General features: G+C 35.5%; 1 protein-coding gene across 7 annotated transcripts in view; it reads left to right on the top strand.

Annotated features, from left to right (window-relative positions):
- large2 (LARGE xylosyl- and glucuronyltransferase 2) overlaps positions 1–24,934 on the top strand; it is a 332,880-nt gene that overhangs the window by 297,159 nt on the left and 10,787 nt on the right. For all 7 annotated transcript variants that reach the window (XM_087291895.1, XM_087291894.1, XM_087291891.1 and 4 more), the window contains 9 exon segments: positions 1,876–2,165; positions 4,808–4,890; positions 6,587–6,710; positions 12,200–12,371; positions 12,977–13,081; positions 14,920–15,032; positions 15,174–15,299; positions 18,505–18,660; positions 22,724–22,887. In XM_087291895.1, coding sequence (XP_087148021.1) covers positions 1,876–2,165; positions 4,808–4,890; positions 6,587–6,710; positions 12,200–12,371; positions 12,977–13,081; positions 14,920–15,032; positions 15,174–15,299; positions 18,505–18,660; positions 22,724–22,887 — 1,333 coding nt within the window.

Consider the following 24,934-nt stretch of genomic DNA (forward strand, 5'->3'; position numbering starts at 1 on the left):
TTGCCCCCAGAAAGGGAGATTATCAGAGCATGATCATCAGTATTCATAAAACTATAAGAGCTCGAGAGAAGACTTGTCATTTCCTTCAGGGGAAATGCCAGAACTGTATCCCTGCACTTCAAAAGCACTTTGTGGGCTATTCGTTGAAACAGCTGCATTAGAAAGGTGGTTTATGAAGCAAGATTTTAAACATTCTTTCGAAGAATGCCTTGAAGTGTTAATAAATTGCTCTGAATTGTGCAATGTCGAGTTAAATTAATATTTAAACGATGAGCTATGAGAGCCTGAAACCCCTTCAGCTGTGACTGTATTCACAATACATGGCCTGATTGAAGGTGGTTACTTTTAGGAAAGAAAGACTTATATTTAAATTTATGGGAATGGCAATCATCCTTCTGAAATAGCTACATTTACCTAAAAAACGGGCCGGCTAAAGTTTTCTTTCAGTAGTTTTACAAAAACAGTTTTGGATTCTCTGATGTTGGTTAATTGTAATAAACACCTAAAGCACACAATGAAATACAATTATATTTCTATACATTTGTGCTGTCTCAAACTTTTTACTTCAAGAAACTTTACAATAACTTGCGAAAGTTTTGTGGGGGAAATAATGAGGTGTGCGGGAAAAAAAAACTGTTTTTCTGTAACTAAATTTCTGTACTTTTTCTAGCCAATGTAATTTCCCTAACTACATTATAATATGTATTAATAATAATAATAATAAATAAGTACACATAATCACACACACACACACACACACACACACACACACACACACACACACACACATATATATATATATATATATATATATATATATATATATATATATATATATATATATATATATATATATATACAGTTGAAGTCAGAATTATTAGCCCCCTTTTCATTTTTATTTTCTTTTTTAAATATTTCCCAAATGATGTTTAACAGAGCATTGACATTTACACAGTATGTCGGATAATATTTTTTCTTCTGGAGAAAGTCTTATTTGTTTTATTTTGGCAAGAATAAAAGTAGTTATTAATTTAAAAAAAAAACATTTTTGGGACATAATTATTAGCCCCTTTAAGCTAATTTTTTTTTCGATAGTCTACAGAACAAACCATCATCATACAATAACTTGCCTAATTACCCTAACCTGCCTAGTTCACCTTATTAACCTAGTTAAGCCTTTTAATGTCACTTTAAGCTGCATAGAAGTGTCTTGAAAAATATCAAGCAAAATATTATTTACTGTCATCATGACAAAGATAAAATAAATTAGTTATTAGAAATAAGTTTTTAAAACTATTAAGTTTAGAAATGTGCTGAAACAATCTTCCCTCTATTAAACAGAAATTGGGGAAAAAATAAACAAGGGCGCTAATAATACAGGGGGGCTAATAATTCTGACTTCAACTGTATATATATATATATATATATATATATATATATATATATATATATATATATATATATATATATATCTAGCACCTTCATATATTATATATATATATATATATATATATATATATATATATATATATATATATATATATATATATATATATATGAAGGTGCTAGATTAAGAAGTAAAGCAAAATATATATTGGTAGATGAAAAATGCACTAAATATTTCTTTAATTTAGAAAAAAATAGGGGTAAAGCAGGACTGATTAAAGAAATTAGAGGTGAATATATATATATATATATATATATATATACATACACACACACACACACACACACACACACACACACACACACACACACACAATAACTTTCATAGACTATATACATATATAGTCTCATATACATATATAGTCTTTCCACAAACTTGTCAAGATCTCTTGCGGGAAATGAAATGTGTTGTTTTTTTTTTCATGGCAGACGGACGTTCGCTGCTCCTCTCTGCATGTTTGGTGGAGTCTACTGAAGCGCGGCTGCTGGAACGGGACGTCCTGGCATCACGGGTTCGTGAAGTGGAGGAGGAGAACCGCCAGATCCGTCTCCAACTCAGCCAATCGCAGGGTTTGGCCGGTCAGCCTGTAGAGGGGAACTATGGGAACCAGCAGTGGGTGGCATCGGCAGACACCGGTCCAGAGGATGTGGAGAACACAGCTGAGGAGCGGGCAAACCACAGCGAGTGCTCACGCTCGCCCACTGCTGAGAAGTGTGAGGTTAGTTGGCATTTATTGAGCATGGCAGTGTTTTGTTTGGTTTCAGAGAATTATAAAAAAAATAGCCAGCATTTGACAAAGGAGAGCTTCCAGAATCTCTACCAGTTCAATGCTGAATTTACAACCTGTAAGTGTTTTTATTTGTTATAATTAATCAACTACATGCACAGTTTGTAACGTTAACAGTATGTTGTAGCGAGGTTGTAAACAAGAATATAAACAACGGGAAATGCTGTTTGGCACTGCTAACAATTTAGCTGCAAATTCATATTTATCAGTCAAACCGCTGTAAACACACTCAATCTTCAGCAGCGCTGCAGTGTCTGTCTCTGTGCGGACGCTTTCCATGTCTTCTTCTTCTCAAACAACAACCTCGCAAAAGATATGTGAACACTATATTACTTACACATGTTTATTCCGAATATGTGTGAAAGACAATTGTCAGATTTTATTTTAGAGAGCAGGCTAATGCTGCTAACAGCTGCTCTGACTGGACTGTTTACAGAGCACAAAAGTGTGTGCTTGTAGGGGCATGACGGATTTCCTGGTGACGTGGAACCAAACCGCAAATCACAGCACGTTATGTTAGCTGACCAATCAGAGCCTCTTGAGGGTGGGCTTTTCTGAGGAACTAGGAAATATGACAGTTGTTTTCAGGTTAGCTGAGTAGCTATATATAATCAAAGTAAGATATATGAAAAAATCACTTGATTTTCTACAAGTGAAGAATGAGCACACATTGCTTTGCATCTTATAAACACAACCAAGCCTTAAAAATGCACTCTGGACCACCCTTTAAAAAAAAGTTATGACTTTCGCTGCTTGTTCAAACTGTGCGTTTAAAATGAGCTGATTCAACACAATTATTGAGTTTCTTTGGGGACAACTTGTTTTATGTTCAACCCACTTATTTAAAAAAAAAAAAAAAAACTTTATTTATTTATTAACTTAATTGTGTGGAACCCAGCATTTTTTTTTTTTACAATGCAATACTGTTTAATGTGTAAGAAATTATTTTTAGAGAATTAAGTACAGAAAAGGTTTGTTACCAGTTTTTGTGTACTGTTTTGTGTACACAGGCCCAGTCAATATATCACTTTATTGTGACCTTAATCACCAGTCACCACAAATAAGGTGAAGACAAGGGCATTTGCGATAGAAAATTTTATTTATTTTAACTTATTTCACTAAGCAAAACTTTATTAGCTCTATCCAGACCATGGCCGGACTTAAGAAGTAGGCGACCATCAGACTCCGACCCCAGCCCAACTCTTCCGAAAAATACAGGCTGCTTATAACAAAGAGAACTGAACATTGCAATCAGACTCAAGCACAAATGCCCATACTCCAACAGAAAACGACCACAAGGGGTCATCACAGCTTTAAACTATTTAAAATGCTAATAAGACACTTTTTAAAAACTTTTAACATCCAAAAATTGTTGGAGGAAAGATCAAGGTCCCAAATATTTATATATCAGTTTCTGTGTTTTGTCATTCATTTGTTTCTTGTTTATTTGTGCTTTTCAAATGCCTAGACTTTCCTCCAACAACTTTTAACGTTGAAAAGTTTGGAAAAGTGACTTTAAAGATATTGTCTGGACTGGTATTGTAAATTACAGTACAAAAACCTGGTAATAAATTGCCAGTACTTTTAATGTTTTTTTACAGACTTATTTTTAAATAAATAATGAAAACACAAAATGAAGATCGGTTATATTCAGACACAACTAAATATTAAATTGAGAAGAATTTAAACTGCCATTTTCAAGTGGAAATGTGGTTTTGAAACAGAAAGAAAAGAAAGTATGTGTGAAGATTAAAATGAAGACAAAATCTGTTAGATAAAATGCCATTTGGTTCAAACCAATTGCAAAATGGCTCTGAAACATAAAGTTAACTCTGTGGAAAGTCCTGGCATCCTCGTGCTGACAGATGCTGTTGTTGAAGTTTAATATTCTGTGTTTATTGCAGCAACATTTGTATAATTTTTATGGCATATGCGTGCGCACACATTTTAGTGGGTCGCTTGCATATTAGAAGCTGTAAAATGAATCTGTAGAACAACTTAAAAAGGGCTAGATAAAAATGTTCATTTGTTAATCACTTTTTTTGGTGCAACAAAAAAGACCTTTAGAATTAAAGCACTGTCGCCTCACAGCAAGAACTCAACATTTCTTTGTGGAGTTTGCATGTTCTCCCTGTGTTGGCATGGGTTTCCTCCGGGTGCTCCGGTTTCCCCCATAGTCCAAAGGCATGTGTTGTACATGAATTTGGTAAGCGAAATTGTCTGTTGTGTATGTATGTATGTCCTGGTCCTCCAGGTTGGGGGTTGAGCGTTGGACTAACAACCCAGCTTATAAAAACTAGATGCTCTGAAACACATGATGCGGCTAATTATAAATTTTGATATAAAATGGCCCTGGGAGTATGTAAGTAAGTAAGTATTAAAGTACATTTAGACTCTTGTATGTGTGAATTACAGTATGGAGGCGAGTCTGCAATGTTGCTGGCTGCAGTTCACTTAAAATCCACTGGTGTCACTAATAACAAGGGTTTCTGAAGGCTGCATAGAGCACATTTAATAAAGCTTAAATTCCTCAGCAGCTAAGCTTCAATTTTGGTCTTTCTTTTCCCACACAGTTGCTCCACGTGGCATGTGTGTGTGCAGGTCACAACGCCAGTCGAGACGTGGTCACTCTGGTCAAATCTATCTTGTTCCACAGGTAAGAACCAAAAGCAGGATCATAAATGGTATACACTGTAGCAAACGGTGTGGAAATATAGTTTCTATGTGTGGAAAGTCTTACAGTATAGACTGAAAAAAGGTTTTGATGTATTTACTAAATCCTTTTTAAGGTAAGTGGTTGCAAACGATATATATGGATTGAATTTAAGCAAACAGGTTCAGTTGAACGTTACTAAATTTAATTTGTTTGTTTAAATTCAGCCCATATCAATTGTTTGTGTCACTGAATTGTTTTTCAGTGTTTATATGAAAAGCATAAAATTATAAATGCTGAATTTTCGCTATTCTTTAGAGCATTTGTGTACATGTGTTAACCTAAAATATACATTCATATAATTATATACACACTCAAAAAATAGTTTTGCTACTTGTTGAAGCAACTGACAAAATTCGGAACAAAAAAAAAAACAAAAAAACAAACACGATTCAGAAACTTTTTTTTTTTGGGAAACTAGTTTTATGTTCAATCCACCTAAATTAGTAATGTTAACTTAATAGATTTGTGTTGGGACCACAATAATGAATTCTGTGCAATCCTGCAATGTTTAACAGTGTATGTTTAAATTTTCAATTCCAAATCCAAAACTGCTATTTTTTTGTTTAATTTGTCAAGTTAAAGGTTTATTTTAAATGCAAAATGTTCAAAATGGAATTTATAATTTTACAATTTTCCCCAAAATATCCAAAAGGTCTATCTAAAAATAGCATCTATATTTGACCAGAAAAATAAACATTACACTTTGTATGATTCTTGTACATGTACTCAGTTTGACCTAAACTGAAATATCAGTTACAATTTAAAAATATCAAAAAAGTATTCAGTTGAAATCAGAATTATTAAACCCTCTTTGAATTTATTTTTCTTTTTTTTTTTTTTTTTACTATTTTTCAAATAATGTTTAACAGAACAAGGAAATGTTCACAGTATGTCTGATTATATTTTTTAATCTGGAGAAAGTCTTACTTGTTTTATTTGGCTAGATTAAAATCAGTTTTTAATTTTTTTAACACTATTTTAAGGTAAAAATATTAGCCCCTTTAGGCTATGTATTGTTTTAGATAGTTTACAGAACAAACCATCATTATACAATAACTTGCCTAATTACCCTAACCCGCCTAGTTAACCTAATTAACCTAGTTAAGCCTTTAAATGTCACTTTAAGCTGTATATGAGTGTCTTGAAAAATATCTAATAAAATATTATTTACTGTCATCATGGCAAAGATAAAATAAATCAGTTATTAAAAATTAGAATTTAAAAAAGATTTTAAAAAATCTTCTCTCCATTAACATAAATTGGAGAAAAAATTGTTATAATAATAATTCAGGGGCTAATAATTCAGGGGGGCTAATAATTCTGACTTTAACTGTTTATCTAAATATGAAACATATTTTTATAATAAATGTATTATTTTTTAATATTACACATATTTTTTATAGTAAATGTATATTTTTTTATATTACACATAATATTTATTATTATAAATGTATTATTTTTTAATATTACACATATTATTTATTTATTTTTAATTTATTATTTTTAAGATTACACATCTATTTTTTACTTTACATAATTTCTAAAATAATTTGTTAAACCAAAAAAATAATGTAAAACAAAGTGCTCATTTGCTCACATTTCTCACAAAATCTAAAACCTGCATCTCTCTTTTCAGGAGAAACCCACTGCACTTTCATTTCATCACAGACACGGTGGCCAATCAAATCCTCAGCACTCTGTTCCAGTCATGGATGGTGCCGTCGGTACAAGTCAGCTTCTATGATGCTGATGAACTCAAAGTAAGCTCCTGCCTCATAACACCACCCATACCCTTCTATAATACCCTTCTGATAATGACAGTGTCTCAGACTCTCACGCTGCATCCAAAATCACCCCCTATACCCTCATTCTCTATTTCCTACATTAATCCACTAATATAGTCTACTTAAAGAAGTGAATAAAAACAAACCAGTGTATTGGAGCTCTCAGGGAAACAGAAGGGTTGCCATTTTGTTTGTGGTTAATCCCTCAGACGGATTAGATTTATAGCTTCTAGATCAGGCCTTGTGAAATTTATTTAACACTTAGCAAGTTGTCTATTAGTAATGAAAGCATTTTGATTTCAATCATGTATACAAACGTTACTTTAAGTAATATTTTAATTAGAAATGTACACCTATGGTCAAACATGGAAATTCATTCAGTGCGCAAACTCTCACAGTGCATTATGGATATATTCTAGTTGTTGAGTGTACAAGGGCTGCGTTCCAGTGCGCTTTTAAACAATTCACTCGCAAACTTCCCTTCATTTCTTATCCCTAATGCTATTTTGGAGTGCTCTCCACTTCATTAAGTGAACGAGGGAAGCTTACATGGATATACCCTCGATCCCTTGATGTTGATTTTGATTCGTATGTCCTCTCCAGCACCTATATGTTCCAGAATGCAACGCGATTGTGATGCCACAACAGTGTTGTTCACAAGTGCTCAAGTGTTTAGGGCATTCCATTTAAACCCATTCAGATGATCCAATAGTAGTAAACGCAGTGTGACGTAATCAATGAGGTACATCTAATGCTGTGTTCACACCAGATGCAGAAGGTGCAAATAAATCATGGTATTTGCATGTAAATAGATATGTAAACATTTTGTGTTTACTCGCTTCATTTGATGTGAAATTTGCTTCATTTGCGCGTAAAATTCACTCACAATAGATGCAGATTCGGGTCATGGGTGGGGCTTCTGTCTGCTCAATGACTCTAACTTCGTTGCTAAATGGCTAACATGTATTTTATAGAGAGAATAGCTATGTTCATGTGCTTTAGGAAGGCTGAAAAAACAGCATATATTTGTTCGGCACCATGTCCGAGTCTATTAGATTCAGAGGTGCACTTAGCTCTGTGAGTTCATCAATGCTTCCAGTAACTATACCTGGATGATGAAGGCTTTCAGCAGTGCTTCTGACTGAGCGGAGCCCAGTTTGATGAGCTGTTGTCCGGTTTCAGCAAGAGGATTTACCCTCGGGACACCAACAACAGGCACTACGTCATAATCACACCCATACTAGAACAAATTCCTGATTGTCCGCCGACGTTCAGATTTTTCTAACAAAGCTTCATTCGTGCAAATTGCGCCATTCACGCCACTTCATTCGCATGAAACGTACCTGCAGGATGTCTATTCTTGTCTTTGCATTGACTTAACATGTAAATTACTTGCGCATGACCCTTTATCTGCATATGTTGTGAACCAAGCGGCAACCTCCCGCTCTCTCATGAAACAAATACAGAAGAAACTGAAACTGCAATTCATCGAAATTCCGCTAGTCCTGGCTCCATAATGGAGCAGATTACTATTGAGCCCACTGTTAAAATGGCCAACTTCACAGCAGAAAAATATGTATTTACAGCCTGGTACAAAGAACGATTTTGGTTCAAATAGCTAATGTTACCCTTAGAGGGAATACATTTTTTTAAAACTCATCCGTTTCCTTTATATTAGGTTTTATGAAGTCTGCATAATTAAGGGCGTGGCCAATTGAGTGACAGCTAGGTCTTTCTGGTTGCCGTCACTTCACCTCAGCTGATTCCGGCTGATTAGCTGCTGAACTCGGCTTATATATCGTATTTTTGTTTTGTTTATGTGGCTTTAGTCAGTTGCTTTTTGGAATTATGTCTTACAATTATCAGATGATATGGCATGCTGTGTGCACTTAATTGTGCTCACAAACCATTCTAGTGGCCTCCATTTTCCAGGTGAGTGAAATTATTTATTTGGAAGTAATTTGGTTTTCCTCCTGTAGAAAAATGTCATAAGAACTATTTTTAGTGGCTCAGTGTTTTACAACAGTGTTTTTAAAAGTGTAAACACTTAATTGATGTAGTACACAACCAAGCACAAGCGGTCAGAACACAAACGAGTTGCAGGTAATGCGTTTCTCCCATAGGAAAGCCTGTCTAAGCAAAATGCTAGCAGGCGTCTGTAGCTCTGCTCACGCTCCACCTCTTTGCCCCTGAATGGTATTCCTCGGTCGGTGCGATGACGCCCGAACAAAATGGCGAGGGTTGGCCACGCCTACTGGTAGCTTCTTTAAGGTTCTTCAGAAACCTATGGGTGTCTCACGGATACTACGTCCATATCTTTTACAGTCTATGGTGTGAACGCAGCATAAAACAACACTGGAGGAAGTTAACGAGTGAAGAGCATACAAAAATTGGACAGGAATGCAGCCATAGGTTATATATTCATTATTGTTGTGCATTGTGGGATTGTTTGACTGCACTTCAGAACGTCCACTATGGTTTCGGACACCACTCCGAATGGCTGCTACCTCAAATAGTGCACTATTTAAGGGTATACAGGGCAATTTCGGATACAGCCTCAGTGTAGAGGCTTAATGGAAGCTCATAAACAATAATAGTTTTGAAACGAGGCAGTCTCCAATGACAAGACAACGATCGCAATTCTCTCCAAGCTCATTCAGCCACAAACAGCCGGGATGAGAGATGTGACACTCGCGCTTATGGATTGTAATGACGGGGGCAAAAGTTCCCTCGGGACAGTATGGCATGTCTGTGATAGTGGAAACATTGAGCTTGTTTACACTCCAGCGATCTCTCGGAGAACTCAATGCATAGGGAAAACACAGAATAATTCATTTCTGCTAGTACATTTAAAGCGACAGTGCGGCTCTTTTTTTAACCATTTGGCATGTGCGGTGCTGTGGCGATGAATTATTCACCGTCTGTTGGTGAAATTCTTTTTTATGCAGCGCACGCCACGCTGAAAGAGCGAAGTGACAATCAAAGAGCACCTCCTCAGGCACACGTGCATATACTGCAGGAGAGCGGCTTCTAGTTTACATTACACTGCATGCTCAAGCACTCTCAGATGAATGCACACACAATAACACTAATACAGTCTTTCTTGTGCCGGTTCCGTGCCCTCGTGCTCCTCCCACACCGAGTTCACCTCTGATTGTCAGCTGTTTGGCTCGGAGCCGTCTCTAATCACGCGGATTTTACATCCTGTGTCTCTGCTGTGCATAGAGACCTCTTTGCTCTCCTGAGTATATGAAAGCTAAGCTGCAGGAAATCCAGTCTTTTTCAATCAACCCCTCTCCGGCAGATTATTATTAAACCTGAGCTCGGGTCATTAAGATTGTATGCTGAAAAGATGAAGCGCACAATAAGAACTGTAGAGGGTTATTTCCATGAACGTGGATGATGGCGTAAGTGCAGAATTCAGTTCAGAAACAAACACAGAGCACACGGTGGGGATATCCAGTAGGTGATTGTCAACACATGCGGGGTTGTAGGCCTGATAATTATGTCTTTTTTTTAGTCAGCTATAACGGTTATACTAGATGCTTAAAAATAAATGGTACGTGATGTGGTGGCGCTGTAGGTAGTGCCGTCGCCTCTCAGCAAGAAGGTCGCTGGTTCAAGCCTCGGCTGGGTCAATTGGTGTTTCTGTGTGGAGTTTGCATGTTCTCCCTGCGTTCGCGTGGGTTTCCTCCACAGTCCAAAGACATGTAGTACAAGTGAATTGGGTAGGCTAAATTGACCGTAGTGTATTTGTGTGAATGAGTGTGTATGGATGTTTTCCAGAGATGGGTTGCAGCTGGAAGGGTTGTCATTGGTTGATTCCACTGTCCCCGGATTGATAGAGGGACTTAGCTGCAGAGAAAATAAATGAATGAATGGTATCTGCCAGAGATGGGGGACTCGAGTTACATGACTTGACTGGAGTAAGACTTAAGTCGCAAAATTTAGGAGTTGAGACTTGCTTGACAAATATCCAAAAAAGACTAGACTTGACTTGATACTTGAGTGAAATAACTTGTTTTTGTTAAATACATAACTGTTTGGGGCGAGGCAGTGGCGCAGTAGGTAGTGCTGTCGCCTCACAGCAAGCAGGTCGCTGGGTCGCTGGTTCGAACCTCGGCTCAGTTGGTGTTTCTGTGTGGAGTTTGCATGTTCTCCCTGTCTTCGCGTGGGTTTCCTCCACAGTCCAAAGACATGCGGTACAGGTGAATTGGGTAGGCTAAATTGTCCGTAGTGTATGAGTGTGTGTGTGAATGTGTGGATGTTTCCCAGAGATGAGTTGCGGCTGGAAGGGCATCCGCTGTGTAAAAACTTGCTGGATAAGTTGGCGGTTCATTCCGCTGTGGCGACCCCGGATTATTAAAGGAATTAAGCCGACAAGAAAATGAATGAACAAAACCGTTTGTTATATATTATGCATTATGTAAAAAAACGAAAGTTCTAAGTCACGCATGCGCAGTATGCTACTTGGTTCTGAAATATAGGTTCTTCATACTGTTCCGAATAAAGCACTGCAATTGATTCCAGACTCGAATTGATGATTCTTTTTAAATAAGTGGATAATTCAGGATATTGTTTTTTCTCTGTCAGAGGAAGTGTTAGACAATTTAAAAGCTAAGTAACTTGAAGTCATTGGTGGAATAGTTTTTACTGGAAATGCAAACCATTTTAAAAAATTCAGTTGGATTTACTGAACTGGATCAATAGGTTCATTCACTTTAAACGATTCATTCGAACTGTTCAATTGCTATTCTGCCATCAGATAAAAAGCATGCAGGAAGGCGCATTTTTGAGCATTTCTGGGGTAAGATGAAGGAGAAGGCATTGAAGATGAATCCAAAAAAATCTTGATGATCTCTGGGAGTCCTGCAAGAACGCTTTCTTTGGCATTCCAGATGACTTTATCAATCAGTGATTTGAGTCATTGCAGAGATGTATGGATGCAGTCCTCCAAGCTCATGGGAGATTAGTTCTTTTTCCACTGCAGCATGACTTTATATTCTATACTGGACATTATTTCTGTTAAGTGACAAGACTTTTGTCTAAGCAAGTCAGACCTTACTGTCCTAATTAAGTCATTAAAAATCAAGGCATGATCATATTTTATTTTGGTAAAATAAGCATAATCTAGAGGACTTTGCCTTTTCTATAAGCCACTTCTGATACTAAAGGATCAACTAGAAGTCAAGTTAGTATTTGTTTCTAAAACTTAGATAGGTATGGTACATCTAGGTGGTTGTTTTGACAAAAGAAAGCCCTTAGGTTTTTACAACACTGCTCCTCTTCATGTCAGACTAGGACCACCTAAATATACATTATCCCTTACTTAAAGAAGGTCTGAATTCTCTTTGTAAAAAAAAAAATCTATGGGTAAAATGCTTCTAGAGCCAAGGCTGATAAAGTGTGTGCTGTTTTCTCACACTCATCTCTCTTTTTCTCTCTGCTTGTTATATGTGTCATAGTCGGAGGTGTCGTGGATACCAAACAAACACTATTCAGGAATTTATGGCCTGATGAAGCTCACTCTCACCAAAGCTCTGCCATCCAACCTTTCGAAGGTCATCGTTCTCGATACGGACATCACCTTCGCCACAGACATCGCCGAGCTGTGGGCCATTTTCCGCAAGTTTACTGGTAACCAGACGCTTCATGAAAGCAGTCACACACATAGAGTTCAAGTCAAAATTATTCGCCCTTCTTTCTTTTTCAAATATTTCCTAAGTGATGTTTAACAGAGCAAGAAATTTTGCACAGTATTACCTAAAATATTTTTTCTTCTGGAGAAAGTCTTATTTGTTTTATTTCGGCTAGAATAAAAGCAGTTTTTTTTTTTTTTAAAACCAATATAAAGTCAATATTATTAGCCCCTTTAAACTATATATATATATTTGATTGTCTACAGAACCAACCATTGTTATACAATGACTTGCCTAATTACCATAATTTGCCTAATTAACCTAGTTAAGCATTTAAATGTCACTTTAAGCTGAATACTAGTATCTTGAAAAATATCTAGTAATTACTGTCATCATGACAAAGATAAAATAAATCAGCTATTAGAAATAAGTTATTAAAATTGTTATGTTTAGTAATGTGTTGCAAAAACAAATCCTTTTTTTCTGTTTAACATATAATTTGGCCAAAATATACTGGGGGGCTAAAAATTCTAATAATTCTGACTACAATAGTACATAGAGCATCTGATAGATTTAACACTGATGTCGTGATTATGATTGCAGAGAAGCAGGTGATTGGTCTGGTGGAGAATCAGAGCGACTGGTACCTGGGCAATCTGTGGAAAAATCACAAACCCTGGCCAGCCCTGGGGCGAGGATTTAACACCGGTGAGGACATGCAGATTGACTGTGGTTTACACTGCATACATGATTGTCATTGCTAGTGGAATTACACCGAAAATCAGTTTGATTTGTGATTCTACTAGATAAATATTTGAAAGGGGGAAAACAAAAGTAAACAAAAAAACTAATGCTGATGATACACTGGACAACTTTTTGAGCAATGTTGCCGGATAATTTTGTGAAACGATGTTGCTTGGTTACATTCTATTAAAGGTCCTGTACGTTTTTAACTCTTCTAAAGCGTAAAAATACCTTAATATGTTTGCTGATATTTAAGAAACATGCCAAGTGAACATTCTTGTTCTTCTGAAAAACAATGCTGAAGTCAGATATTCTGCTTTGAAAACGTCTGTTACATCCCAGAATGTCTGTCTTTGTTTTGGTCCTTTTAACCCGCCGAATGCCAGTTTAGCCTATTATACTTCAGCACCCCGAGTTGCCTTGTTGCACATTTTATTCATTCATTCTGAAAGACTCTCAAAGTATACAACCTGTAAAAATTCTCGGTCCCACACTATCAATTTGTGTTGGAACAACTTAAAGAAATTAGATTAAGTTTAAATTTAAGTGGATTGAACATAAAACAATAACTTTTTTCCGAAAACACCTTAACAATTGTGTTTTTAACTCATTTTAAATAAGTAGTTTGAACAAGCAGCAAAAATATATGTTTTTGAGTGTATAAGAAAAAGAGAAACAGAAAATATAATTATTATGCTGTTACATAAAATTATATAATAACAGGTTATTATATTATATCATATTATATTATATTATATTATATTATATTATATTATATTATATTATTATTTTATAATCTTTGGATTTGTTCTTTTGCTTAAATTTACAAATTGCACATTCAACACCTCAAATAAAATCATAGAAAAAAGCATTTGGACTTCATGAAATCCACACTGTAAAGAAATCAGGGTTCCACACAATTCATTTACATTGTCTCACACAAATCTCTTAGGTTAACGGAACTAATTTTAAGTGGATTGAACATAAAAAAACACCAAAAAAAAATCTCCAGAATTGTTGTTTCAGCTCATAAAGTAAAAATAAGTATATAAGTTTTAGCTCATTTTAAATAAGTAGTTTGAACGAGCAGCACTTTTTTGAGTGTAAAGATATCTTTATTGGGGTTTTCGAGAGTAAACTAATAAACTAATTGACTAATAAACTAATATGAGCCTTAAAGTCCGCATGAACTGGAAGCTGCGACCAATTTTTTCCGTATTGTGATGCAGTTCCTGGAGAAACAGAATATTAAATGAAAAAACTGTGGGTGTGGCTTGTTTTTTTTCTACTACGAGCTGATTGGATGTTGTAAAGTAGGCACTTCTTTCAGAAAGATCGGGAAAAGGGTTTGGGGAGAGTTATTACAACCTAACAGACTCCTCCTCCTCCTCCTCCTCCTCCTCCTCACCATTTCTGTTTGTTGTCAAACTGACAGTAAAAGGGGCGTAGTTAAATATGTAATCCAAACCCAATAACCTGAGACAAACGTAATCTGAGAATTTAACTGAAAACAAACAGGAAGCGTATTTAAAGATTTAAATTTCAGATTACAAGGGCAAACATTTTATTTTTTCTTAACGACATGCACAGATGAATTGTTCACCACAAAAATAGCAATGTGAGCGAACAAAATCAATATGGTTAGTTTCAATTTCATGCGTACTTTAAGAAAAGAGCACACAAACATAATCGCTTCTAAATGTAACACACATGATCATGCTGCATGTCATTTGACTAAGAACACAAAGAATAGTGTGTGCGCTGGGCTGCATTTGTACAACAGGTGTTTGTTGACTCTGCAGGTGTGATTTTACTGTACCTGGAGAGACTGCGGCGGATGGGCTGGGAACAGATGTGGAGACTGACAGCAGAGCGAGAGCTGATGAGCATGCTTTCCACATCCCTCGCAGATCAGGTTCATGTCCTTCAGCAACAATACAACACTTTAATTCACAGCTCTTATCACAACACTGCTCTAAATTAGGATGGAAATACTGCCGAACAATGCATTTTATAATGAAAAAGCATGCTTATATTATTGTTTTGTGTTTTGTAGGATATATTCAACGCTTTCATCAAACAGAACCCAGTGCTGGTGCATCAGCTTCCCTGTTTCTGGAACGTTCAGTTATCAGATCACACTCGCTCTGAACAGTGTTACACTGAAGTGTCCGATCTAAAGGTAACAGCATATATAGGAGAATATTTCAACCCAGACTCATTCATTTCTGCTCAAAAATGTTTTGTAGCTTTGTAGCACTTTGTAGCTTGACGCTGTGTGGACATTACCACTATGACGTCTATCAGATGTTTGATTTTGGTTGCCATACCTAACAAATAAATGTCAGTATTTGCCATCAATATGTCGATGGTTTAAGAAGTTGGCTCGACGTTGGATTTTGTTGACTTTCCAACGCAACCTAAAATCAACCAAACATCAACGTCTAATGGTGTTACAGCTTAACGTTGTGTGGATGTTACCACTATGACGTCTATCAGATGTTGGATTTTGGTTGCCATACCTGATGAATAAATGTCTGTATTTGCCATCAATATGGCGTTGGCTCAAGATGTTGACTCGACGTTGGATTTTGGTCACTTTCCAACACAACCTAAAATCAACCAAATATCAACATCATTTTACGTGGTTATTGGTCGTCAAAATAACATTGTTTAGACACTGGAAACCTAAATCATTAGCCCCTTTCACACATACAGACCTTTCCGGAAAATTACCGGCAATTTTCCGGAAAGGTTGTATGTGTGAACAGGTCCTTTTTGAAAATACCGGTAAATTCATTCTGGCTATTTTTCGGAAAGAGAAGTTGTAACATTACCGGCAATTTGTCGGAATGCTGCGCTGTGTGAATGCAGAAGGAAGATTGCCGTAATAAGCGCGTGCACGTCTAGAACGTGCTGACGTGAGACGTCTGCTTTAGCCAATCAGAACAGTCAGACGCATTTACGTCCGCGCGGTTTGTGAGAATAAAAGCCTTTGAATATTTTTCCAGACACATTTAGCTGCTAGAAGTTAGTCAGATCACGTTTATATGTTCTTCTTAATGCCAACTGTGTAAATAATCATCGATGAGATGCTTATGATAAGCCGTTGTTTGTTTACCTTCAAGCTTTGCGTGTGCCTGTGAAACAGCCTGTGAGCGCCTGCACACGCACATATTATGAACATCTCGACATGCGAAAGTGATCCTGCGAAAGTTGTTCACAATATTGATCATCCACAGAGTTTGTAATTTAGTCAAATGTTTACAAATACAAGCGCAGCCGTTTAAAGCTCATTTCTGGTTAATGATGTCAGAATTTACCCGTATTTTGGAATGGATGTGTGAACGGTCTTTTCCGGAAAATTTCCGTAACGTCCTCGCCTGTGTGAACAGCGCTATTTTGAATATACCGGTAAAGTCGTTCCGGAAATTTTCCAGATATTTACCGGTATCACTGTGTGAAAGGGGCTATTGTGTGTCTACTGGAAACTATAGTAAACTGATAAACTGATATATACTGTAGTATACTTTAGATTTACCACAGTAAACTGTGGTGTATTGTAGTATAATAAACCCTTTAGTTGTAGAAAACTACAGCGTTGGGTAATTTGTTTATATTATTATAGTTGTTGTGTTACTATAACAACTATCGCATCATCACAACAGATAAATTCATGTAGTTTACTATGGTATGGTTCAAAACAGTAGTATATATATTATTATAGATCATTTATTCATTCATTTTCTTTTTGGCTTAGTCCCTTTATTAATCCAGGGTCGCCAAAGCGGAATAAATCGCCAACTTATCTAGCATTTTTTAACGCAGTGGATGTCCTTCCAGCCGCAATCCATCTCTGGGAAACATCCACACACACATTCACACTCATACACTACGGACAATTTAGCTTACCCAATTCACCTGTTCCGCATGTCTTTGGACTGTGGGATAAACTGGAGCACCCGGAGGAAACCCACACCAACGCAGGGAGAACATGCAACCTCCACACAGAAACGGCAACTGACCCAGCCGAGGCTCGAACCAGCGACCTTCTTGCTGCGAGCCAACAGCACTACCTACTGCGCCACTGCGTCGCCCATTATATATTATATTATAGTATTATAGCAAAGAGCATAGAATCACCAAGAGGCGACACTAGTGCAATATGGGAAACAGCCACTAGATAGTGTGGCGCCCATTTTGGAATGAAAACTCCAATAGAACAACAGCATATTATAAGTCTTTAAAATAAACTATTAAAAGTGCTGATGATTGTGATATTAAGTGTTGTATTGTCGTCTTTCAGGTTGTATCTCAGCTTTAATGCACTTTTTAAGTAAATAAATAAATAAAAAACAAACCAGTTGCTTGCCATCGCAACAGCAATAACATCCAATGGACAGCCGATCACTTTCACTCCAAAATGGTGGAATCTGGGGCTGTTGCTGTGCGCTGCTGTTGCAATGGAACGTTCTATTGAGTGTCGCCTCTTGATCATTCTAAGCTCTTTGATTATAGTATTGACTATAAATTACTATTGTATTTTTTTTTCAGATGAGATGTGTTGGTCACATGTTGACCATCGTCAATGACAAGATGATTAAGCAAATTTCATGATCAAACCAGACCTAACATTAATATATAAGACGATGAGACATTCATTCATTCATTCATTCATTCATTTTCCTTTCAGTCCCTTTATTATTCAGGGGATGCCACAGCGGAATGAACCGCCAACTCATCCCGCTCATTTTTTTACGCAGCGGATGCCCTTCCAGCTGCAACCCATCTCTGGGAAACGATGATACATTAAATATAATTTTATTAAAAGTGTCAAATATTTGGAATATTGGAATAGCCATATAAACGAACATATTGTAGATATGTGCTGGAAACACTACATTGCATCAATTTCCAAATCATACACAGTTCTACAATTTTTAACTTTGTATTTTGTATGTGAACACTTGAAAGTGGGTCCTCATCAATATATAATCTTGCCTGTAATCATAATATGCATGAAATAGTAATGGAACACTTTACTGTCTCAAGTGTTCAGTTGAAAACTGCAGTGAATTTTGTACACATATACAAGAAAAAATGTTATATCAATGAGCCCTGGTTGGACTTCATAGGTCTCATGGGTGCAAACGACCAAATTGACCCGCGGAAATGAAGACTAACGATTGGTTCAAAGTGAAAAGGGTCCCTTTAATTGGTTCAGTTTGCTTTAATCATTGCCAAATTCGTTGTGTTTGTTTTACAAATTGTCTCTAATGCAAATGTTCACCCAAGCATCACATTCATTTCCTGTCAGCTTTCCATTTGAGTATGGAAATGATGTCTTTGAAGTTGTTTATTGCTCAGCTTTATTGCTTCCTCCGCAGGTCATTCACTGGAACTCTCCTAAAAAGCTGAGGGTGAAAAACAAGCATGTGGAGTTTTTCCGGAATCTGTACTTGACGTTCCTGGAGTATGATGGGAATCTTCTGCGACGAGAGCTGTTCGGATGTCCCAGTCAAGCCAGCTCAGAGAGCACAGTGGTGGGTTATTTCATTCATGCAGGATATTATACAGGCTTGTGTTAAAATAACATGCACACTTTATTAGAGATTAAACACTATGAAAAATTCATATTGTGATTATAGCGACTGAATTTAGTAAGGTTGTCAGTTTTGTTATGGTTTTTTTAAATGATCTGAAAATGTCACACACACTTAAAGGGATAGTTCAACCAAAAATTAAAATTTACTCACCATTTACTTACGCTCATGTGGATTCAAACCTAGAAGAGTTTCTTTCTTCTGCTGAACACTAAAGAAGATATTTTGAAGAAAGTGGGAAATCTGAAAACTGTTGATGTCCATAGTATTTGCTTTTCCTTCTATAGATGTTGATGGTTTTTGTTTTTCTCTAAAATATCTTTTTCGTGTTCAACTGAAGACAGAAACTCATAACAGGTTTGAAATGAGTAAAGGGAGAGTAAATGATGACAGAATTTTCATATTTAGGTGACTTATCACTTTCCATCAAGGTATTCCACCAAGTTTTGCATAGAAAAATGAGCAAACAACAAATTAAATTTGCAGCTTTATTATTTTTTTGCGAGGAAAAAAACAAAAAAAAACATGAATCCTGAATTTTGGATTTTTTTTTAAATATGTTTGTATTATTTTGTGTACTTTTGTGTACTTTTTTATGTACATTTGATTTTATTACTCAAGAAATTGTTTTACCTGCACTTGGAAAATTACCTTACATGGATACATGTTTACTTGTTTTTCACAAAACTGCATAAAGCTCCTTTGTAAAAGCCGAAATTGGGTAAAAATATCTCATTGCGATTTTTCTCACTAATGTTGCGATTTTATTTTTCAATTTAAGTAGTCTCAGCTCATTATCCTCAATATTACATATTTTAACTATATATATATATATATATATATATATATATATATATATATATATATATATATATATATATATATATTTATGGTAGCACTTTAAGTTTAAATAACAATTCACAACATTTACTTGTGGCTAATTACCTACCTTTTATTGAGATTGACTGTTTTATAGCACTTTTAAAGGATGATCTTAAAATTATTGAGGTAAAATCTTAGTAAATATAATGGTTTATCAATAGTTTGTTAATAGTAACAATAATTTAGTTGCACGTTAAAATAAAGTGTGAGCATATTTATTTAATAACCATCTTTATAAGCATGTATTTAGATTGCATCTCTTTCTGATTAGCTAATTGCAATATTGGCGACGCAGTGGCATTCCAGGAAATTCTTAATATGGATGAAACCATCCAGCAATTGCTGCAGTTAAATGAAAATAAGATCTGAATAAACATTAAAAGGCTTTAACTGATCATTTACACGACTGCGACAATAAATGTTTCATATGTGTTCTCCCAGCCATCTTTGCTATTTTCGTAAGAAAGTCGATTTATAATTTGATGCTAACTGACATAGTATATTTTAGTAGAGAATAGCTATAAAATAATATTCTTGATGCACGAACTATTATTGTAATTTAACTATTACAGAAACAGATGTGACTGGCTATATCAAATCTAGATAAATGTGTCTATATATGTATATATATATATATGTATATATATATGTCCATATGTCTATATGTCTACACACACATATATATATATATATATTAAGGGTGGAGCCGAACCCGAATACGGTATTCGGAAAGGCACGAATAGCGTGTTTTTACGAATACTTGATTCGAACAAATACTTGAAAAATTATTTGTATTCGGGAGCAAGAAAAACACTATATCAAAAAGCAGCGTTTCCTCGTGAGACCACAGTGCATGCCCGCGTGAGTGAGTGAGTGAGTGAGTGAGAGAGAGAGAGAGAGAGAGAGAGAGAGAGAGAGAGAGAGAGAGAGAGAGAGAGAGAGACACGCTCAGTGCAAATCGCGCCAAAGCCCGAAACTGAAAGCAAGACGTGACTTTTAAGGGGTTGTTTCATATGGATTTATTAATCATTCTTACTGTTCAGTGATCGCAAACTGCCGTAGTTTATTAAAGACGCAAACCTCTCACTGCACGTCAGCTGCGCGCCTTCAGCAGACCTCCTCATTCCTGCAGCACGAGAGCTTTATGATTGTTTATGCGCGCCTAAAGTGGCGGATCTGTCCGGTAAAATATCTGACTGCGTCACCGCATCCCTAAGGACTGTTTGGCGAAATATTTGACTGCATGTCACTGCATAACAAACGACTGAAAGGATATAACTAGAGAACTCTCCACTGTGCTAATGGGTGAAAGCGTATGGCAAGCCGTTTTAGCATTTAAACCTTGTTCAGACTATCCATAAATATATCTCTAATTATATTTTGACTTGTCATAATTATAATTCGACTAGTCAGATTGGAAATATCTGCAAATATATTATGACTGACTAGTCATATTCCTCCATTGACTTCCATTGAAAAATATTTGCAGATATCTCTAAATAAACAAACAAACAAACTTTGTGTCTGTTTTGTGGCAGGCAGATGATAATAGCAGGGCTGTATCTTTTAGTATTATATAGAATACTTTTGTTCTGCCAGATCTCCCAGGCAGGGTTTTATTTAGATTTATTTAGTTAATATTAGTTTTTGGAATTCTGTGCATTGGAAAAAAGTTCTTTCAGAAGAAGAACAGTTTTTTGAAGTATTATTTGTTTTTATTCTGTCTATTCAGTGTCCTTCAACAAGAACGGTGGTGGTGGGGTTCATAATATTCACAATGGTATTTTATTAGTTGTTGGTTTAACCATGGATGAGATAATGGCTTCTATGTTATTTTCTTTTCAATGACATTTCTTGTCACATGTTCAAAAACAACAGCCAATATTGCATATCTATAATTTATATAATGGGTATAATTAAACAATACTTTCACTATAACGTAAATTAGAAGTGTAATAGAAAAAATATATATATTTGCATTTTGAATTTTACTCGAATACAAATACAAATACAAATACAAATACTTTTCCCCCCTCAACAAATACAAATACAAATACAAATACCGGCTGCTCCGCACATCCCTAATATATATATATATATATATATATATATATATATATATATATATATATATATATATATATATATATATATATATATATATATATATAAATGTCTATATATATATATATATATATGTCCATATGTCTATATCATATCTAGAAAGCTAGTGCAATTTAAGTTTTTCTGACTAATTCGCATGTATTTACATTCAAATGACGCACATTTTTTTGATTACAGTTGTTTTTTTCATCAAAGCTACACACATTTTATACTGTTAAAACAAATATTAAGCGTCATTAGTAGTTAGAACTATTCAGTTTTTCGAAACAGTTGTATTATTGCCTTATCAGCTTCAGCTCCTCACTCCCACCTGCTGGTAGAAACAGGTACTGCTGAACAGCTGACTATTTAATTATATGACACAAACGCTGCGTTAAGTGGAATGCACGTGATGTATGTGGTAATTTTAAGTACTTAGATAACAAAATAAATGTTATACAACCTGTTTTTATTTAAGTGCAACATATTCCAAAAGATCAGGGGCTTTTGACAATACATCAGGGGCTTAAGCCCCCAAAGACCCCCTTACAAACGCCACTGGTAATACTAATGAAAAGTTGAAATGGTATTACTAAAACCATTAATCCAAAAAAAATATCCTGACAACAGTAGTATCTAATATCTGTCAACAATCATAGAAATTCAACATTTACAAAGTAAAGTACATGAGATCATTCCTGGCCAAGAGTAAAAAGTAAATAAGGCAATGTGTTTTATTTTTAAATACAAAGCATAGAACAATGAGTTTTACAGTGTTGAGAACAGGTTGCTCATTGCTCACTGCATTTCTTGAGACAACGAGAAGCAGAAGCAATGTTTTATGGTCGTACGCCGGATCATTCTAAATAAGTAATGAGTCACCATGTCAGCTCAGCCTTGAGTTTGGAGAAGGAAAAAACAGCATCTTAAATTCTCAAAGGGCAACATGACATGATCCTGCATGGTCTGCCCTCCTCGACATAGCTGATAAAACGAGATTATTCTTCTTTCTTTGCAGCTCCAGCAAGCTCTAGAGGAGTTAGATGAGGACGACCAGTGCTATGACTTCCGGAGGGAGCGGATCATGCTGCACAGGGTACACCTCTACTTTCTGCAGTACGAATACAGTCCTACAGACGATGGCACGGACATCACGCTGGTCGCTCAGCTCTCCATGGACAGGTGCACACTCAAACTTATGATAATGATGATGCAATTTAATTACATAAGTGTCGAAAATGATGTTGTTTTAAATGAACCTAATGCAGAAGTCCCACTTAACAAATCAGCTTTGGTTTCTTGGATTTGATTGTAATTACATTTATTTTGAAATTTTAGCCCTCCTGACTTATTAGCCTCCTGTATATTTATTTTGTTAATTTCTGTTTACCTGAAATAAGATTGTTTTCAACACATTTCTAAACATAATGACAATTTGTCCTGTAGGCAATCTGGAAAAAAAATGCTTAAGAGAGCTAATAATTAAACAAATTAAAAACTGCTTTTCTTCCTGCCAAAATACAACAAATAAAGCTTTCTCCATAAGAAAAATATTATAGAAAATTCTGTGAAATATTTCTTGCTCTGTTTAACATCTTTTGAGCTTTATTTTACTAATGTAATTGCTGCGTAAGTACTGTATAGATTTTGTTTGTTGTTTGATTTATAAAGCACTTAGGCAATAGTTGTTGTGTTTAAATGTGCTATATAAATAAAACAAAACAAAACAGAAATGAGAATAAATAAGTGTAGCTTAGTAACTTCTTTAAAACATGTACAGCCTTCAAGTTATTTTCACATTGGAAATATATGGGAACCAGTGCTAATATACAGAAATTTCGCACTGCTACTTACGTGATATTGCGCTTATACAACAGTTCGACGGCACAATCGTGTATATAAAAAAGAAAATTAAATACGGAGAGTCTAAAAGTCTTTTGTATTAGGAACTACTTTCTTCCGCCATTCATTCACATCTACAGCTGACTTCAGAACAGCAAAAGCCATTACTAATTCAGCAAGTGTTTGAATGATTCGCTAGCGTAATGTCTAAAGAAAAGACAAAACATATGTTTTTCCTGACATTTTAAGATTATAAGGCTGAACATGACATGAAAAGCTATCCGTCTACAGAGATATCTCCTTACTGTATTACAGTCTATTACAGTCTACAGTATTTCTCTGTTGCAATCGAGATATCACAATAATTAACCCCGAAAAAAGCATTGCAATCACTACCAGATAAGAAAAAACGCTAAACACACGTGGACATTTCTTCTTTCTTTCTGCCAACACAACACATATTCCTGATAAGTCCCATCTCACATTCGGTAGACTGCAATTATATGGTGTAAATACAGTACTACTACATACAAAAGAGAGAGATCGATTTAGAAAGTCACTCACCAGTATAATAATGATGTGATCAGCTGTAGTTAGAAATGATGATGTTTTAATCTTTTAAGGGCTTATTATGCGGTTCTGTCGCCATCTTGTGGATAGACAATGTCAATCGTCTTTGGTCAGCTCAGTATGGCAGGCTAATGGACACCGACGCGCTGTCTCTTAGAAATTATAAATATTTTTATATAAGCACTATCCTTATTAATAAACTGCATAGTTGCAATCTAAACAACTACATTCTTGATTAAGTACATTATGTTGCCCAACAGCAGGAATATTTGTTTGTAGAGTGTCCTCTGCTTGATGCTGTATGTGAGCAGAGTAATACACATGGGTGAGGGGTTAAGAGGCTGGACCAGTGCTGTTATTGCAGAATATCGCACGACTTACAGCCAATCAGATTCAAGAACCAGACAAAACTGTTGTATAAATAGGCAATGTGTTTTGGTGCATTTAAACAAAACAGATTTGTTAAACAGATTTATTTATTAAAATAATATTTTGGTCATCAAGCATATTTAGAAATTGAAAGAAAATACAATTAAATTCAAGCAAATTATTGGAAAAACAATCTACAATATTTTAACTAATTTTTTCCTTTTTTTTTTTTTTTGCTTCTCTTGATTTGTCCACTATTTAAATTTTGTATTTAATATTTTTTTTTATAACATAAATTCGGCTGTACTAGTTTTTGGACAGTTATCGTAAGTTATTTTGTTTGATAAGCTCCAGATTTGGCTTTAGTATTGACTAATCTAATGCATATACACAGATATAATATTGTATAGCTTCCTATTAACAATATGAATTTAAAAAAGAGATTTGT

The sequence above is a fragment of the Danio rerio genome, chromosome 18 (assembly GCF_052040795.2).
Source record: "Danio rerio strain M-AB ecotype USA chromosome 18, GRCz13ab, whole genome shotgun sequence".
NCBI classification, from domain to species: domain Eukaryota; kingdom Metazoa; phylum Chordata; class Actinopteri; order Cypriniformes; family Danionidae; genus Danio; species Danio rerio.